Source organism: Vicugna pacos, chromosome 18, assembly GCF_048564905.1.
Source record: "Vicugna pacos chromosome 18, VicPac4, whole genome shotgun sequence".
Taxonomy (NCBI): domain Eukaryota; kingdom Metazoa; phylum Chordata; class Mammalia; order Artiodactyla; family Camelidae; genus Vicugna; species Vicugna pacos.
Genome location: NC_133004.1, coordinates 12,609,069 through 12,629,574, shown reverse-complemented (window position 1 = coordinate 12,629,574; position 20,506 = coordinate 12,609,069). Strand labels below are relative to the sequence as shown.

The 20,506-nt window shown below is 45.1% G+C and overlaps 1 protein-coding gene across 4 annotated transcripts in view; it reads right to left on the bottom strand.

Moving 5' to 3' along the window:
- The window catches only part of CPPED1 (calcineurin like phosphoesterase domain containing 1), a 226,309-nt gene that overhangs the window by 132,465 nt on the left and 73,338 nt on the right, over positions 1-20,506 (bottom strand). For all 4 annotated transcript variants that reach the window (XM_072942176.1, XM_072942175.1, XM_072942174.1 and 1 more), the window contains one exon: positions 19,893-20,111. In XM_072942176.1, coding sequence (XP_072798277.1) covers positions 19,893-20,046 — 154 coding nt within the window. In that variant the 5' untranslated portion in view covers positions 20,047-20,111. The remainder of the gene's footprint in view (positions 1-19,892; positions 20,112-20,506) is intronic.

Genomic DNA, 20,506 nt, shown 5'->3' with positions numbered 1-20,506 from the left:
TAAGAAGAGCCCCCCTCCCACTAACAGCAGTCGTATTCAACACACTGTGGAGTCAGGGGGGCGGCAAAATTTCTAAATCTGATCTACACAAATCTCATTAAACAAAGTGAGGGGATGGGTGCACAGTACAAGCTCATCCCTGGCCTTACAAAACAACAAACTGAAGAGACCCTCTAAGACCCTCTACCACACTCTATTTACAAAAATTCAAATTTCACAGTAAATTCTCTACCGCCTGAGAGAAAGAGGCCAAGAGGGAGCATACCAGCTTATCTTTGACCTTACAGTGGAGCCAATTAAAGAAAATATTAAAGCACAGCAGGAAAAGGTGGGGTCGGAATCACTGTGAGACTCACTGCCTGCACACTGCTAGTTGAAGGAGGCTTATTCAAGACTAAGATGTACAGTTCTATCTTGGGGGTGAGACAGCAAAAATGGGGTCGAAAGGTCTCCAATGGGTGTCTTTTGGCACTGGAATTGCATCATTTTTATGACTGCTATCATAGTGACCTTCGTAGATTAATCACGGAAATTCTCTCAGGGTGACCCTCTTACGAGCATTTCAAAATGTATCTTTATATATCTGCCAGCTACGCTGTGAGACCATTTTGGCAAAAGAAATGCTTTTGAAAAGGTTCATATACATATAATAAAATTAATTCCCTCTCTGTTGCTTTATCACATGAAAATGGCTAGACACATTCAGCAGCTTTGGAAAGGATGTTTGGGACAGTGTGACATAAAATCCAGGTTAAGTGGCATATTCGAAATTTGCACTGGGGGCTCTGACCAGGTTGCTGGAAATCCCTAATGTGCAGGCCCTGCGCTGGGAAGGTCCGGAGAACAATGTCGGCAGAGGGCAGGATGCTGCGGACAAGACAGGCTTCCAGGCACACTCCCGCAGTTCCTCTCCGCTGCCTGGAATACTGACTGCAGGCGTGACCCTGAACCCGGGCCCCCAGGACTGGTTTCTACGGCTCTACCAGAAATCTGGGCCACTGGTTGTTCCAAAGAGCCTCCCTTCTCCAGCCACGCTGACAGTCTTTTGGAAGCCAGGGGCCACCACCGGCCACTTCACAGTGGTGTAAGTAGGGCAGGAAGAATCAGATCTGGGTTCAGGTCCTGAACTTGTCACTTTGCCAGGGGCCTCAAAGGAGCAGAAGTCGGGTCAGACGCAGAGCCGCTGAAATAGGTACAATGGTATGTCCACAGAACAGGCGATTTGGAAGGCATGCTGTGCAGACCGAGAAGCTGTGGACACTGGCAGCTCATGGTTTTAAATAAGAGCCCCAAACGGGAAGTCACAAGGGCAAAGGCAGCAAAAGAGAGGAGTGATTTGCACCAGAGCTGCATCGCACATGGGCAGTTCTGTGCAAACTGCTCCCGGGGAAGCAGCAGCAGAGATGTATTTATTTAACCAATAGTTAGTGATCCTCTCGAGAAATGCCAGGAAAGCCATCCAGCGACAAGATAAATCAGACAACAGTAAGCAATTAAAGGGTATTATGGGAAGCTCAGGGTATAAATTTAACCCCTGACTATGATGCTCTCCTAAAGTATGTCCCTGATGGGTGGGTTTTCCTATACAGTGGTGAACACTCCTACTAAACACACGTCATCAACAATTTTTCATGTCTCACTTCTGAAAGTCTTAGTTACAATGCCCTGAAAAAATGTTTTTCTTCACAAACTACCACCTGGGTCTGAGAGAACCCCATTATAACAGATCGACGGTGACCCACCAGCTCAGTTTGCCCACAACGGAGGGGCTTCTCAGGATGTGAGACATTTTTGGTGCTGTAACCAGGACAGTCCCCCATCAAACCAGGCTGGCTGGCGGCCCTAAAGTAGAGCAATACAGAACTCTTAAGTACTACCTACAAACATGACCACAGATACTAGAAGATCACCACATACTGCTGTCTGCCTATACGGTCTGCCCACCTGAACAGCACAGGAGGACTGACTTACACTCAAAAATAAAAGCTCTTCAGTCAGTCGCAGGGATGTAATATACAGCATGGTGACCATAGCTAATAATGCCGTATTGCGTATTTGAAAGTTGCTAAGAAAGCAGATCTTAAAAGTCCTCACAAGAAAAAAAAATTGTGCACCTATGCATGCTGACAGATATTAACTAGACATTGTGGTGATCATTTCACAGTATATACAAATATCAAATCATTATGCTGTATGCCTAAAACTAATATAAGGTACATGTTAATTATACCTCAGCTGAAAAGAAAGATTCAAGTCCAAAAATGAAGGCAGAAAAAAGAAAAAGAAGATAAAAGCCCTCATGACTTAACACCTTGACTGGTTTCCTTTCAAGCACTGGTGTATTACAGCCCGAGCCTCAGACCTGAGGCAATGATACCCACATGGGGGGTCTCAGCGGCAGAGGCATGTGAATGAGGAACAGTTTGCACCCGTCATGGGCTTCATTCCTTCCAGATCAAACCTGTCCTAGTGGCAACCTTTAAAAGTCCCCCAGCACATGGTCAGATGATGCAGATTAAACGCCGTGGCATTATTTACAGATTATGGTGCTGTGTTGGAGCATTGCGCTGAAAAGACCATGTTTCCAAGTAAATCTGGTCGATAGCTAGGGCTGCCCTAAAGTGGAACAAAATCTATGGCAAGTGAAGGCAGAAGAGGAACTAGTCACCGAGGTGAATCATGTAATCAGGTACCCACTTTCCATCACAGACCTCTCTTGGTTGTTGTTTTCCATGCAAGCTTTTGGAATATTCTGAGTAACAGCGGGATGGTCAAAGAAGGAAAAAACAAAAGCCTCTTTCTCTTCCTCACATTTCTAATTCCTACAGGGAGAGGGACGGGGTACTACTGCCTGGTCTAGCCTGGTGTCAAGTGAGGATAACGGAAAACAAGCCAGGACATCACTCTCTTCCTGCTACCACCAAGGTCTGACACGGGCCCCGTAATTTATGCTCTTGTCTGAGCCACCAGATAACCAAGGTACGTAGATACCATCTCCTCTGGCTTCCACATAAGGAGGCAGGCGCTCAGTGAGGTCTAGGACCTTTCCCTCGGTCAAACAGCTCTTAAAGGACACTTCGTTTTAAGCCCAGGTCTGCCTGTCTCCAAAAAGCTTGAGTGCTTTGAGCACCTACTGTGTGTCAGATACTACAAATGGATAAATGGCAGAGAACCTGTCTTCAAGAGGTTCCTGAGCTGGGAAAAAAATGCAAACAGCACAGTAACAGTCCTTACAGCGACTGAGTGTCTGTCAGGGGCCAGACAGCGCGAGAACCGTTCCCCAGTCAGTGTTGCAGTTAATCCGTCCAGCTGTCCACTGATACAGCCACCACTTCCCATGTTCTACAGAGTCTGAGGCTGACATAGTTAAGTACGTAGCCCAAAGTCACTGCCTGAATTAGCCATGTCTTCTGACTCCAAAACCCAGACTCTTAACTGGACTGCACGTCGGACAAGCCCAGCAGGTGACGGCCTGAGGGCAAACCCAGATGAGGGAAGGAGACCATCTAGCTTACAAGTAGAAAGAATCGCTAAAAACCGGGACTCCTGAAGAAGTGTTCAGGGAGTGGGAACCGGAGCTGCATGTCGAAGGAAGACGTGGTGATGAGGGTGATGGCAGCAACAGCGAAGACGGAGGGCGATGGAGGAGGTGGACGGTTCAGCCACTGCCTACTCAGTGCCTGCTTTGTGCTAGCCCTTCTACGTTCATCATCTCGCCTCCTCTCCACAGCGAGCCTGTAAAGCAGGTACCATTATTATCCGCCTCACTTGACAGAGGCGGCGGCGCAAGGTCACCTGGCCTGTGTTCTCGACCAGCACCTCACTGCCCTGCTGCGGACACAAGGTGAAAGGGACATGGGAGATACACTCCACCCCCTGACGGCAAGAGCTGCAGTCACGCTGCAGGGGGGGATGCAGGGAGGGGTGTAGGGCTGGGGCCACTGTGTAGTAAGAACGCCACAAGGGGGATGGGGCCAAGAGTGTGATGCAGGGGAGGTGGACCGGGGGCAGTGGGAGGGGCTATTTGATGCGGGGTCGCACTGTCCGCAGAGAGCTCAGTCAGGAGGCAGCTGCAAAAGGCAGGAGCGTCTGGGGCCAATACGACAGAGGGCAGTCAAGCCTACAGGGGGACTGGGCAGGGGCAGGGTGGGAGGAAAGACAGCTCAAGAATGAATCCAAAGAATTCGCATCCTTATTATGGAGGGAACAGCGACGGACCACCAAACAGGGAGGATGCTCTAAGGAGAGAGTTTGGTTTTCATACGAGGAAACAGAGGGTGGGGTGGAACAGGCAGGCAGATCTCAAGGGAGAAGCACAGAGTGAAATCTGGCCCCAGTGTGGTAACTGGGAGGCACTAGAAGAAGAGGGTGTGGAAGTCACTTTTGGGGTTCTTTGCTGCACACAACTGACTCTGGCTAGTCTGAACAGAGAAGCAATTTATAAAGGACATCAGGTTGCTGTGAGTCTCAACGGAAAGCTGGAGAACCAGGTATCGAGGCCAAGACAGACACAGCACCTCCAATCGCATGCAAAAGTGCTTCCAGGGAGAAACGCTGGCCTGGGCACAGACCCTCCTGGCCTGCCTGCTGACGCTGCAGATGGTGATGCTGGATGCTCGCAACGCTGGGTCCCCGCCCACGGCTGCCCCTGGCAAGTGGCGGCAGCAGCCAACCCCCTCCCCAGGACAGATCCTGGCCCCTCTGCGTCAACAGCCGAAGATTCAAAACCTGCTCCAGGGGGTCTGGGTGGTGGAGACTGGGTCAGCAGCCTGAGTTCTAGCCGCAGGGGAGGATGGAAAGAGTGTCAGGGCATCGGTCACAGCAGGTGGTTTCTGCCTCCCTCCAAGACACACATGGGGGGGAAAGGGGAGTACAAAGTAGTAGGGGGGTCAGGACGAAGGATAAATGTCCACTGCGAGTGCCTTGTTCTTCTGTTTTTTCTAAATCGCTGACTGTTAAATTTGCCTTTCACAGGTAGAAACATTTTCTATGTCCGAGAATGAACAAAGAGTTAAAGATGGCGATGCTAAGATTTTGGACAAACGGTCGCACTCATCCTTAGTGGAGTCCAGGGATGGCTACAGCCTGTTTTTTCTGCCGCTGGGGGCCCAGTGACCCCAGGGCAGCAGGCCTGGTCACCAAGAATAACAAAACTGCCTTTCGTTCCGAGCTGCTGCGACTCTCCCATGGCACGTGCCAAGTGTTTGGACATCTCTGGATTAGGGACTCTGGGGACCATTTTTAATTTACCGATAAGTGAAATTTTAAAATGTGACATCTTTGAGTACTGCTGCCCTGGTCTGTTAAACAAAGAGAAGCAATTCCCATGCCAGTATCATCCCATTAGCCTAAACCTGAGCACGCTGATGCGGCCCACGGCTGGCAGGACGGCCTAGATTGTGACTAAAGGGCACCGGTTTTCACTTACAGACACATGGCTTCACCCTTACTATGTGCTCTGCATCCACAGTACAGAGACAGGCCACTCCGGATTCTGTAGGTTTAACTCCAAGAGCACATCTAGGGCTGGCCATCATCAAATTCCAGTGGGGAGCACTTGCCCTCCCCCTCCAGCACCTCCTTCCTAGTTTTCATGCAGCTGTGGCCTGTCAGAGGGCTGCGGATAAAGGGATTCACCCAAGGATGGCGGCGGCTCCTCGATGGTCCAGTAAGAGGAGTCCAGGCCCTGAGTCACTGAGCTGAGCCCAGCCACATCACCACGTCCCCAGCGGGCAGTGATAGTCTGCTCTTCTGGAAGAAGGGCTAAAAGCACTATCATTGCATCATCGTATGGCTACTTTTGTGGCTCTGCACTGTCTAGAGTTATCAATCTCTTCCCAAATAACTTATGATAAGGAAGGAATCACAGAAGACAGTTTTGAAGTGATTACTTTAAAAAAAAACAAAAGGTGGCTATGGATACTGGCAACTCAATGAAACTGAGCAAATTTGCTATTTACTTTCCAAAAGTCTGAGTTTTATTTTCAGACAAAATATTCTTAATAAAAACTGTGGGGAAATGAAGAGTTGGAGTCTTATAAAAATAGGCTCTCAGCTTTCTGAGATGGAAAACAGGTTTGCCTGAAGGCAGGGAGATGGTCCACTCTCCACCCCCTCCCTTCTACTCAGTGCCCTTTAATTAAAAACACTCTCTTTTATTGAGCCTTTTGTGGGGAGGAGGGGTAGTAGTACAAAGAATACGGTGAATTTGATCTTTGGGCCACTAGGGATATTATTTAGTAATGGAGTAAAAATATTAAGGCCTAGTTTCCATTTTCCTTAATAATAACATTTGGTTCAACAATCTATTTCTAAGAATTCTGCTCGCAGAATGACAATGAGAAGTAAAAGTAGGTAAAGAAAATGTTTTCTAGCCATACAATGGAGTATTATTCAGACGTAAAAGGACATGGAGTTCTGACACACGCTACAATACAGGTGAACCTTGAAAACACCATGCTCAGTGAAAGAACCCAGTCTCACAATGGATCACACAGTATATGATTCCACTCGTAACAAAATGTCCAGAACAGGTAGACCCATAAAGACACAAAGATTAGTGGCTGTCTAGGGCAGGGGATGAGGACAGGAGTGGAGGGAAATGGGAAGGGATTGCTAATCGGAATGAAGTGAGGCTTCTTTGGAGGCTGATGAAAATGTTCTAAAATTGATGGTGGTGTTCTTTGCAAAACTCTGGGAATCCACTAAAAGCCACTGGATTGTACACTTTATTTTTTTAATTTTTTTATTGATTTATAATCATTTTACATTGTGTCAAATTCCAGTGTTCAGCACAATTTTTCAGTCATTCATGGACATATACACACTCATTGTCACATTTTTTTCTCTGTGAGTTATCATAACATTTTGTGTATATTTCCCTGTGCTATACAGTGTAATCTTGTCTATCTATTCTACAATTTTGAAATCCCAGTCTATCCCTTCCCACCCGCCACTCCCCTGGCAACCACAAGTCTGTATTCTCTGTCTATGAGTGAGTCTATTTCTGTCCTGTATTTACGCTTTGTTTTTGTTTGTTTGTTTGTTATTGTTTTTGTTTTTTAGATTCCACATATGAGCGATCCCATATGGTATTTTTCTCTCTCTTTCTGGCTTACTTCACTTAGAATGACATTCTCCAGGAGCATCCATGTTGCTGGAAATGGCATTATATTGTTGGTTTTTATGGCTGAGTAGTATTCCATTGTATAAATATACCACCTCTTCTTTATCCGGTCACCTGTTGATGGACATTTAGGCTGTTTCCATGTTCTGGCTATTGTAAATAGTGCTGCTATGAATATTGGGGTGCAGGTGTTATCCTGAAGTAGGGTTCCTTCTGGATACAAGCCTGGGAGTGGGATTCCTGGGTCATACGGTAAGTCTACTCCTAGTCTTTTGAGGAATCTCCACACTGTTTTCCACAGTGGCTGCACCAAACTGCATTCCCACCAGCAGTGTAGGAGGGTTCCCCTTTCTCCACAGCCTCTCCAGCATTTGTCATTTGTGGATTTTTGAATGACAGCCATTCTGACTGGTGTGAGGTGATACCTCATTGTAGTTTTGATTTTCATTTCTCTGATAATTAGTGATATTGAGCATTTTTTCATGTGCCTTTTGCTCATTTGTATGTCTTCCTTGGAGAATTGCTTGTTTAGGTCTTCTGCCCATTTTTGGATTGGGTTGTTTATTTTTTTCTTATTGAGTCATATGAGCTGCTTATATATTCTGGAGATTAAGCCTTTGTTGGTTTCACTTGCAAAAATTTTCTCCCATTCCGTAGGTTTTCTTCTTGTTTTACTTCTGGTTTCCTTTGCTGTGCAGAAGCTTGTAAGTTTCACTAGGTCCCATTTGTTTATTCTTGCTTTTATTTCTTCTAGGAGAAAATTTTTGAAATGTATGTCAGATAGTGTTTTGCCTATGTTTTCCTCTAGGAGGCTTATTGTATCTTGTCTTATGTTTAAACCTTTGATCCATTTTGAGTTGATTTTTGTGTATGGTGTAAGGGAGTGTTCCAGCTTCATTGTTTTACATGCTGCTGTCCAGTTCTCCCAACACCATTTGCCGAAGAGACTGTCTTTATTCCATTGTATATTCTTGGAGTGTACACTTTAAATTGGTGAATTACATGATATGGGAATTGTATCTCAATAAAGCTTTTATTTAAAAAAAAGTGAAAGTAACTGTAGTTATTGGATGGTATTAAATGCCTGACAGTGTTCAAGCACTTTTCCAAGTTTTATGAGCCGCCTACCAAGTAGTGCCCTAATTATCTGCATCTTACAGATAAGAAACTCGGCTAGAGAGATAAGGTAAATTGCCCAAGGTCACCCGGCTCGTGGAAGAGGGACGTAGGATTTGAACTCGAGCAGTCAGACTTCATAGCCCTTGTCCTTAACAGCCACACATGCACACAGGGGTGCAGGCTCAAGCTGGGGCCCTGGGGACCACAGGACACTGGACAGAACATAAATGCCCACCAGCTGGGGACAGCTCAAACACAGGCTGCTATCTCGTCCACTGAGAAGTACCTACTGCTACCAGAAACCAAGTAAACACATCCTTTTTGCTTCCATTTGTACTTTTCACAGAAGTACTCTTTGCTCTACATGCGTGTAAAGCCCTAAGCTTGACAATTTTCTGCGGTTTTTCATGAAAAATTAATCATCGTGGGTCTCCTCTGAGAAGTAGGTCAGTGGTGGCAGGAACATTGCCTTTTTTTCCTGGGTACCTTTCAGTCCTGTTCGATTTGATTGGAATTTTTGAACTGTGAACGTGGCATGGGAAGGCTGCCTGACACTACTCCAGTTTCAAGGCAGCCTTCTCTCACCCCCTGGATCAGGGCCCACGCCTAGTGTCACTCACTCGGTATTCGTATGGCTTTCCCCAACCCTCCTCTCTCCCAGACAGGAAGCTTCCTGCGGACAGGCACTGGGCTGGCTTCCTGCTAAGCAGTGCCAGGCAAATAAGCAGACCCTCCACGCTTACTTGCTATTCTCAATCAGACAAACCAACGAGTAAGTGAATTAAGGTCGAATTACCTGACTTCAATGGCCGGCGGTCAAGGGCATGGGCGGTGACTGGTGGAAAGGGAGGACGCTTTGCTGCAAAGCACCGTAGCGGCATAAGCAGCCTTGGGCAGGGCTTAAGAAAATGACTCATTCCTTCAACTAAAAGCATTTACTTTCATCTAGTCCCGGAGAATTTATGAAGCCATCATCCTTTCCATCTCAAACCCCTTCTATTATCTTTCCCTAATTAATTGAAATTAGGTATGGAAGTTTAGTGATTTAAAACTTCACAAGCATAAATATCACTCACATGGTGATCTGGCACCACACTGCTATCAGATCCAAGTTTAATCAGGTTCTACCGGTTTTTAAATTACACATATTACACAAGATTCATTTAATTCTGCACCTAACAGCTACGATTTATTACACGGGCTACTCCTGGACATTTATAGCAAATCACTGTTGAATCTGTACCCTGAACCAACTTAGGATACAATTAATAAAATAAACTGTTTGACACAGTAGGAGCCTTTGTTATAAGATATACTTTCATGGGTTTGGGGAGGAAAAAAAAGCAGGTTAAGGAAAATGTATTGTCCAAGTGAAATTTCTAAAGTTGCTACCTTACAGATCAATACAAAATCTCTTCACAAGAATATTTATGCATTATGACAGCAGTATTTCACCCAAATAGCATATAAAGAAGGAAAGGAGTGGTAATTTTTTTATACAACCCAAATACTATATATTGAAAAGAACTTACCGTGGTTTGCCAGTAAACTATTCAGGAACTAAGAGGAACAATACGGAATTCCAAACACGCAGGTGAGTGTCTAAATTCTGGGGGCTACAAAATACGTGTCCTCAGTGGCTCCGGCACTGAAAGGTGTTCCCTTTGCCAACCTCTCTTTTTTTTTTCATTTCACATTCCGATCACTTGAGCAATTATTTGGTAACTGAACGCCTTTGGGATCATGCTTCCTTTTAGTATTTCATTTAGTCTCAGATAATAGGCCCATTAAGGAGGTGAAATGTCCCGCTTCCAGAAAACGAATATTTAGAGCAAAAACAATAAAAGGGAAAATGTAAATATTCCAATCAGCTAAGCATAAGCTGGAAAGACTGTGGTTCTGCAGACACTGTATCAGCTTGTCAGGGATTCTGCAAGCGTCCGTCGCATCCATCCGCCACCTCCTAGGAGCCCTCAAGGATGGGTGGAGGGTGAACTGGGCCCCAGGGTTATTCTGCTCAGTGGCCTGGTCTGCTCAGAGGGCTGGTCCAGTGTCTCTGAGCAGCCTGCCACGGGCTCTTTGCCTAACGGCCTCTACAATCACTGTCTGCTACAAAGGAAAGAAATGGGGATCCAGCATGAGGGAAACGTAGTCAGTCCCTAGGATGGGGATGAGGTCCCAAGATGACAGCTGTTAGACCTGGAGAGTAACCAGCCAGGAAACAGAGCTCTAGGAGAAATTTCTTCAAGAAGCTGAAACTGATAGAACACGTAATATTTTTAAATGCTATTGACAGGAAATGTATGCACTTTACAGCTTTGGAAGAAGAGACTGAGGTTAAACTGGTGCATTTAAACAACTAAGAAAAAGGGTCCTCAGATGAGAATCAAGAAACAGGAATACTCAGATCAGAAGTGACGTTGGCTCCTTGGTTCCTTATTCTTCTTCTGAGTCACGGAGTGAGGAAAAAGCTACGCAGATCTTCTCCCAACTCCCCTCCCCAAAGTATCTCTGCAAATACACTGGATTCTGCCCAGCCTGATGGAGCTCGCTGTCCAGATGAAGCCTATTCATGGACCTCGCACCTGGGGTAAGAATCCCAGCTTCCGTATGAAAAAATAAGATGCACAGGTGAGATTCTGCGTGATCGAAGAGGGATGTGTTAGCTTGTGTCTTGTGCCAAGGTAATGATGTTTTCTCATTGGGAAGTTAACTGTGTTCCGACTACAGGGAAAGCTGGTAAGAATATTTCCTTATTCCTGAAGACCATGTCCATTTTCAGACAGCTCAAGGACATGCTAACCAAACACCTCAACAGAGAAAAACCTTTAGGTTTCTATCAAGCCTGCCATACACAGTTAATATAGAGAAGGCAGCACTAAGTAGGGTATTTATTCCATATTACTGTGAAAATTAAATGAAAGAATTAATGAAATGCATTTAGTGCAGTGATGACATGGAGTAATAACTGTCAAAAAAAAAAAAAAAAGAATCCTAGCTTCTGAAGTCCCCTTGTTTGATGTCATGTTACTCAGTGCAGCAGATAGGATCCTCATAAAAAGTTTCTTTTAATCTACGATTTTCTAGGAAACGCTGTGTTCTTAGATATGGGTGTGCATCTGTGTCTTTGACAACTCTCGCTCCTCTCCCTGGCAAACCCTCCACCGCACCAACCACAAGAGCCCTGAAGACCTGCCTCTTTGTTTCTGCCTCTCTCTCTCTCTGGTCTTGAGTTCCTAACGTGATTTTCTTTGCTCCTGACTGGTTGCTTCTTTTATTTTCTCATTGTCTGTCTCTGTTTTAAGTCTTCTTCTTTTTTTTTTTTTTAAGCCTGGAACAAACGAACAAATAAGACAAGACTCTTCCAGTTGTCAGTTTTTGAGCCAAACACTGGAGACCAGTGAGAGAGAGAGAGGAGTATGGAAGTTTTTTTTTTCCCCCTTAATCAAAAGACAATGGTTAACTAGTTCCTGTTATTCTGTTCATTTCTTTTCAGTGACTAATTAAACGTCCACATTTTCCTAGCTACAATTAAGACGACTTTAAGCCTTTAATTAAAAACAGAGTTTCTGCCATTGAGTTTATACCTTGGTCAATCACAATATCCAAATATTGACTATGAAGAGACAACTCCAACTAGTCACACAGTGTGTCCGCATGTGCACACAGGTAAGGGCTCTTAATCGGGAATCCACGCGGATCTGTGAACCTGGATGGGAAAAAGTACATTTTCACTGACCTCTAACTGATACTCAGCATTTCCTTCTACTGTGAAGTTAGGCGGAAAACCACAGAGGTATTCATGCTCCCGTGACGCCGTCACCCCCAGAAATCACGAGGATTCTTCATACCCATTACAGTCGTGGCGTATACCTCACAGTGTTGCTCGATTAAGCTCAGCCCCACTTTGAAATTATGGCAGCTATTAGCCTTGCTGTTAGACTGTGTTATACAATAACAGATCCTTCAAAGGAGCATGTCTTTTACTCTATCAAATAAATTTTAAAGTATTTTGATAACTGTATTTCAATATGATAATTGGTGTCCTGTGAAACCCTATGCATTGGATTTCATGCATTTAAAAACATTATTCTGAGAGGTGGTCCCGAGGCTTCACCAAGCTGCCAAAGGGGTCGGAGGCACAGAGCAGGTTGCGATGTCCTGACTGGGGCCGGGAGCACACAGTCCCTCTGCCAGGACACCATGTGGCAGAGGCTGGCGTGGGGCAGCGGGAGGGGGGACGATCTCCGCTCCCAGAGACGTTACTTCAGATCACACACATAATCAGAAATAACTTCTCCAATGATGCTCCGAGTTCTCTAATTAGTAATATTACGTAAATTAGTTCAAACCACTTTCAATCAGCCTCAGCAGAAGGGAGGCATTGTCACTGATTGCCTGGATGCTTCAACAGCACTTATAATGGAGGTGAAGGAGCCCAGGAGCCCCAGGCAGGCTGAGTGCTCCGGGTAGCCCCTGCTCAGCATTCGGCCCACAAACTACCCGCTTGGAAGGGCTGGTCGGCAGCGCGGCCCGCTCGGGGGCCTGGTGATGTTTTAACCGCGGCATGTCAATTCCTCGCACACACAGAACCTGCCTTTTATGTTTCTGTATGGCAAGCTGTGTGGTAAATTGTCTCTAAGTAGCGGCATTTCGTGGAGCCTAGAATAGGCACTTAAAAAGTAACAACTCAGGGCTAATTACACAGTCGAGGAATTGAATATGGGTTAGCTGTGCTTCTTTTAAAAACAACAACAGGAACAAATCCTACAGCAATGGGGGCAAAAGGATTTCCGTTCAGTGGAAACTCTGAGGACCAAAATGTGGTGGGCAGTGCGGGCGCGCCTCACTTGTATGAGGGGCTGAGATGCTGGTGCACAGAACAGATAATACGGAAGGAAGGTGTGGTCAGTCCCTGCGAGAGGTCCTCCCGGGAGCTGCAGAGCGAACTGCCTGCCAACTGTTCTCTCGTGGCAGGAGCTAGAGCAGGTAGGTCCCAAACCAGCCAATTCCTCTGACTTCAAACCTAAAGAAAACCTGACCTGAGTAGACAAGAAGAACCCCTGAGAGCAGCGTGGTTGAGATGATCACTCCTGGCGATGGCCAGGAGGGAGGATTACCCACTCAGGAGACTCCGAGCCACAGAATGCAATGCAGTTATTAAAAGCCTGACATAAGCCTCTGTGTACCAACGTAAAAGGATTTTCTAGATAGCTGCAAGGGGGAAAAAAATTAAGTCATGGAACAATGTGCACAGAATGATGACACTTATATAAGACCAGGTTGCTTACAAACATATATACTTTTAATTACGGTGACCCAAGGGTAGGACCTGGGTGGGGGTTACACAGTTTATTCTAGATACGGATTTTAAATCATCACAAAGAGACTACATTCACATATTACTTGTATAACTCTAAAACCTAATAAAATAACAGTAAACTAGATCAACAGCTACTTGAGTTTGAATCCTACAAAAGATGAGAATGAGAAAAATAATAATAATTTCATGTTTCAATGGGTCCATGCTCCTTATTTTTTAGGTCAAGCATGGATTTTTGTCGGTTTTATTCACTGATGGAGCGCCAGCATCTGGAACAGTGCCTGCCACAAAGTCAGCACTTAATAGAAACTTGTTAAATAAATGAATTGATTACTCATTTAATCCAGAAATTTGTACCGGGTGCATACCACATGTGAGCTACTTGCTAAGGACCATGAGAAACACACAGTGATTTGCTCAACCTGCATTCACTGAGCACCATTCACGTGCCCAGTGTTGGGCACTAGATGAAAATACACACCAACACAGATACACACACCTACTGCCCTTGAGGAACTTAGAAGCAAGTTTCCAGGGGAAGATGAACTCAGAGGTTGGAGGGAGGAGATAAGGCCTTTTCCTGGCCAGAGCCTTAATCCGGGTTTTAGTTTTCAAAATTACTTCTCCGAGGCTTTGCTCATCATAGTCTGTCTTGTTCCAGAATTGCGCTCACGTGTTTGTGCCTGCCTGGCTCGGGGAAAACAAATACCCACTTTCTTGGATGGTGTGAAGGACAGCAGGACAAATGGCTTATTCTTGGTCTGAAGCCTGGCACACCAAAGCGTCCTATCTTGCTTTACTTCCCAATTTGATTCGCTCATCATTGAATGAGAAGTGGGGCTCATTCCAAGAGGGGAAGGTCACTTGGCCATGGCTACATGCATTTGGACCTTGGCCCAGCCCTTCACATCTAATTTAAGGGGAGGCGCTCCCCAACTAGAAGGAGAGAGAACTTTTCGGGTCCCACCTGGGTCTTCTGGGAAAACCACAATCCCACATACGGGAAGTGTTACTCTCCATTCCCCTGGTGTCTCCAACCCCCCAACACCACGCCACTGGTGCCTTTCCCCTCCTGCCTGCTGCAGCCGTATCTCCAGAAGCCCAGTCCTCCTCCGCCTTGAAGTGAAGACTTTTCCACCTAAGCGGATTATTCTGCACTACAGCAACCTTCACTTTGTTGCCCATATCCTCTCTTGGAATTTGTCAGAATCGTTTCTGAATTCAATACCATTTTCACAGTCAGTCACTTGGGTCCCAACAGGAATGGTCCCCACAATTCAAATAAAAGATGCCTGGGAGCCTTTTAACTTTGAAATGTGGTTACTGTGCAAAGGGTGTGCAGAGCGTTAACTCAGGGGATGACAGTAAACGAGGGGAAAGAAAGAGCCTTCTGCTTCTAGTGATGAAAGGTTTCTTCGTCTCTAAATTCCAAATTATCAACATTGCAGATCCATATGTTCTTATCCAAAATGCTGTGGGCCAGATCTGGCTAGAAATCTGGAGTTTTTTAAACTTTAAAATAGCAATATGGGCGTAGGGCGCACCTTAAATAACACATCCGGCTGGGCCTCAGAGAGCACCCCGTAACAGAACACAGTAGTATTTCACTAGCAAAACATATGAACGTTCTCACTAAGTAGGATAAATAACGAGACTATAAATAGCCTCATGTCAGTTCAGGTCAGTTTTGCCACCAACTGAGTTAGCTTCAAAAGTAAGCAAAAACGCTTACAGTTCAGACCCTTCTGAACTTTGGGATGGCAGATAAAGGATTATGTCCACGTACATGACCCAAACCAAAGAACCAGTGCTAGCTCCCCAACCATTCCACATAAAGATCCTTTTAAGACAGATAGAGGTGTGGCTGTTTTCCTGCCTATTTTGGTCAAGTCCTGTTTTGGAAGTCCTGCATAGCAGAGGTCACTCTGCCTTACAGATATCCAAACCGTTCTTTAGAAAGCGAAACAAAACCTACAAACTTAAACCATTTCCCTTTGAAGCTGAGCATGGTTAAGTCTAAAGCAATGAGGGTCTTCCTGCTAAATACCACTATCTTTAAGAGTTAAAGGGAATTTTCACAAACCACTTGCTTACCCACAAAAACTGTTCATAATACATTGGAAAGCGAACAATAAAACAAAACAAAACAAACCCCAGGGCACTGTGCATTTCAGTCCACTAAGTGCTTCTCAAACTCCATTAAGATTCACCTGGGGGTCTCCAGCTGCAGAGGAAGCTCGACCTCCCCAAGGGACCTCCATGCGGCAGATAACAGACCCAGAATTCATCCATGCCAGCTGTGGCTGGCTGAATAATGGTCCCCCAAAGTTGTCCACAGCCCAATCCCCGGAATCTATAAATATGATAATTCACAAGGCAAAAGGGAATTTGCAGATGTGATAAAGTTAAGGCTCTTGAGATGAAGGGGTTACCCTCGGCTATCTGAATAGGACGATGTAATCACAAGGGAAGCAGGAGGGCAGGAGTAACAGAAAATGAGAGGATGAATCAACAGTCAGCGAGGAGAGAAGATGCTATGTGGCTGGCTTTGAAGATGGAGGAAGAGGCCTTGACCCAAGAAATGGGTCTAGAAGCTGCAACGTCCAGAAGGAACGCAGCGCCGCAAACTCATTTTACGCTTCTGTCCCCCAGGACTGTAAGAGAATAAATCTGTGTTGCTTTAAGCCACTAAGTTTGCAGTCATTTTTACAGCGGCCACAGGAAAGGAATACACCATCTATCGAAACGATGCTAATGCAGGCTTGCCTCACTTTACATTAACAGAGGACTTGCGGAGGCTGAGTCAGCGGAAACAACACGGTGTGACAGCTGCCCAGGCAGAGGTCAAAAACAACAAAGTCTTCAAGGAGACTTTACAGCAAGGAAGAATTCTTCCCACATCTGTTTTGTTCAGTTATGGCAGTTGTTACCAAACAGGGATGGATGCATGCGTTAACAGCAAACTGTTCCAAAGGCTGAAGGGACCCTCCTGCCCTCTGACTGTATCATCACATTCCGATCTGTCGGCCTCTCACGTAACTACTGAAATCTAACAAGGCTCCTGGGGACAGCGTCAGTGGGTCGATGCCTCAGTGTCGGGCGGACTGAAGAAAGTCACCCTGCGCTTCAGAGTGAAGGACTGAAAATCAATGGTCTCAATATTTGTACAAGTCTTCATCTGCTATTTATAATGTGCTTTATCCCCACAGAGAAGCTTTATAAAACAAGAAAATACCAAGACCACCAAAAATACACCTGTAGAATGAAAACATACGTTTCAAGACCAAATGGACTCTACCCTGCACTTCTTAGACGTCTTCCTGCAGGCCATGGCACCAAAGGTGCCTCTTAGCCACCCTGGACTTTGCACTTCCCTCACCAGACTGTAAGCTCCATGACAGGGCTGGTCTCTCATTTCCAACTATTACATCCACAGCATCTTGTGCTGTAACTGGCACTTCGTTTGCACACAATCAATATTTGTAGATGAGCGAATATTATGATGGATATTTACAATGGAAAAGCGAATTATGACTTTCCTTAGAAAAAGCATGATTTGTTCTTTTTCTTCAATTTGAACTTAAAACTGCTTGGCCCAAGATATTATTTATGGTAGAATTAAAAATATGCGCTCTGATTGTATTTGTCTATTAATATGTGCATTTGATAATTAACAATGTGCTAAGCAGTCAAAGCAAATAATTACTTTTCCAGCGTCTGCCCCTGCATATGAGCTAAGTGAGGGGGAAGCCACTAATTGCATATTAAAAAATGCAATTAAATGCAAAAACAAATGGTTAACTAGTTTCAAAATGTTCTGTTTAAATCTCAGGCCACAATATTCAAAACAGTTACAGTCCTGCAACTGAGTCCTGGCTCAGTTACAACTTCAAAACAGTCCAAATTTTCAGAACAGATATGAATTCCACTCGAGTCACACTGAATATAAAACAAGTACTCAAAAAGTTTGCCAGTTCACATTTATAAGGTCTTCTGACCCACTGGTAGAGTTGATCATAAAAACTCTTACCTTTTAATTGACTTATGTTCAGCACACTTTATTTAAGCAGCAATGCAATCATACGGAATCCTTTTTTTTTTAAATCTTACTTTGAAATATGACTGAATATATTAACATAATTCAGAACCAGTCGGTAAACATCTACAAGAACATGTTATATAATTGTAGAGAGCCTCATAATATTCTATTTTCAGAGGAAAAAAAAAAACAACCACTGGACAGAAAAACAGTAAACTTGGAATCTGTGTTCAAGGATCCAATAAAAGCAGAAGTTTGCTCACTGTGTGGTCCAGAGGGAGAGCTCGAGCTGATGCTAGCGCATATCGGGCCAAATGATTCCAAAGAAACCAGCTAACTGAAAATCAGACTGTTTGGAAGTACCATTATTCTGCTGGACCAAATAACACATTACCTTGGTTTACCTTGCAAACCGAGACTCCGAGTCCTGCCATGATTTCTAACTCCTTTAGAAACTGGGGTACTCTGTGGTCACTTTAGCAGTGTACAGTCTCAGCACTGGGGAACCCTCAGCCAGAGTCACCAAGGACGGCCAAGTTCACAGTTGGCTATGATTTTACCTCTTGACAAAACAAAACTCAGCACCATCCTGTGAACGCATTTCTGTACCCAGCTGCTGAGATGTTCAGCACCTGCACGGAGGTACAGAGTCGTCTGCCCTGTACTGTGTGGCCCCAGACTGTCACGGTTTTAAATCCTTACTGCATCAATGGGCTCTTGGCTCAGAAGCCGAGGCTCTAAGAAGGCAAGGGGTCTGGCCAAGTGCGCCTAACGTCTCAGTGGAGCTGGCATCCTGGCCACCTGAGTCCTAGTTCAGGTCTTTGTCCCTCACCGTATTTCCTCTCTTCCCCATCCTGCCACCTTCATACAGGCCCAACAGCAGGACAGGCTGCTCTTCTAGGGATGGCATCACTGGATTCTACCCAGTGGGAGTCCATGCCGTGGGCATGTCCACAATCATGACTTGGTGTAAAACATGCATAAACAGAGAATGAGGGAAGGTCTGAGGGATCTCCCTGCCAGTTACACTCCCTGGACTTCAGGGAGAGCCATTCTGGGTGGTCCCTTTTCCATCCTCACATGTCCGCTCTGGGATTGTTCTGGATAGGTAGGCTAGCCAGACAAGCGAGCCCTGGTGGGGAGGAATTAATGCACCCAGGCTTGCTGCAGAGAGTCTCAGATTCCACAGGCTTTAGAAATCGTAACAGGAGTCTTTGTGTACAAGGTAGTTAGCCAAAAACAAACATCCACAGCAACTGCAGTGTTTTTTTCTGCAATGGTCTCTGGGTCATTTCTGTTCCACTACATTGAGACTAGGACACAGATAAGAGTGACCATGGGCATCTGCTCTGCCTCCCAGACAAGCAGGGGTGGTTTCCACTTGCTTATACTTGCTCACTGAGCTTTATACCTACCTGGGAGAGAAGGATATCAGAGTAGGAAAGGGGAAAAAAACAAAAAGGAAGGAAGTTCTAAAAGGCATCTGTTATTTTCACATTCCTAGTATCTCACTTTTCTTTAGAGGAACCATCCTGTTATTCTGACCACTTGGCTGCAATAGAGCCGACCCCAGACCCTGGCTTCATGGGGCCACAGGAGCTGGATGGGTGTTGGTCTGGAACTCAGACTGCGCCACCAAGAATAAGACAATCTCTGTTGTGGTTTCAGTAAGAGGGATATAAGCTTAGAGCTGCCAGGAGCCACTACCTAGAGAAAGCCTGCACGAGACTGAATTCAACCCAGAGGAAAGCAGGACTGAGTGACGAAGAGACCAAATCCTGATAACAACCTCTGAGTCCCTGGATACAGCCAGACCTGAAGCCCAGATCTGCCCCCGGACTTTATATAGTCCCATAAGGTAACACTAATCTTCAAAAAAAAATTAATCCAGTTCAAGTTAGGTTATAACTTAAAACTGAAAAAGCCCTAATACAGGAGAAATAAAAGTGTGAGAAGAGAAATGAAAAGAGACTACATTTATGGATATGGGACCTGAAAGCAATTCAAGTTTGTCCCCTAGAAATGAAGAAAGGTGACCCGTGGGAATCTGTTCCATTTTTCATAGTAAGCTCAGATCATCAGAACTGTAGCTCTGCCTAATTACTGTGATTAATCTTGCCAAATTCTAAATATAAAACGAGTTTGTGTTTTCTGATGTTTGATGATACTGCAACAGTCGTGAAAAGGAACCAGCCATTCCTGAATAGAGACGTCTTTTAAGAGAAAAAAATTTTTTTTCTTTCTGGGTGAAGGAGAAAAGGTCACAGCACCGATACAAGTCTTACCTGGCATGGCGTGGATGAGATCCCCGCACAGAACAAAGAATTTGGGCTTGGGGTCCAGTTTGTTGATGGCCTGAACAGCTAGCTCAGTCAGACGGATCTCCTGCCCCCACTCATCACCACCGCTGTCACAGTCCCCCGTGGACCAGGCCTTCATCAGTCCAAACTGTGGGTCTGCACCTTGGATGAAGTAGAAGGGGCCTTTCCATTCCCTTTCCTTGTCTTAAAAGGAAAAAAAAAAAGAGAGAGAAGGAGAGAGAGAGAGAAGAAATATTATAAAATCTGTCAGGGAAAGCATCCAGGTTACTGTGCGAGTGGATACAATATTTTTCTTAAATTAAGTAGGTCATTTTAATAAGCTGCTTGTTCAAACATACCATTTCCCTGTCATAGTCTAGAGGATTTTGATTTATACTAATTATGCCTGGGACCTGGCGATTCCCAAAGGCCAAGAAAAACCACGTGGGCCGTAACAGCCACACAACCAAGCTGTTTGTTTAAGAGCTTGACGGCCAAAATCGAGCACAGAGGCACAACGGCTGCTGTATAGAGGATATTAATGTTCAATAGTTTTTTAATTAGAATTAAAAATACCCCAAATTGAAAGCTGCCAAAAG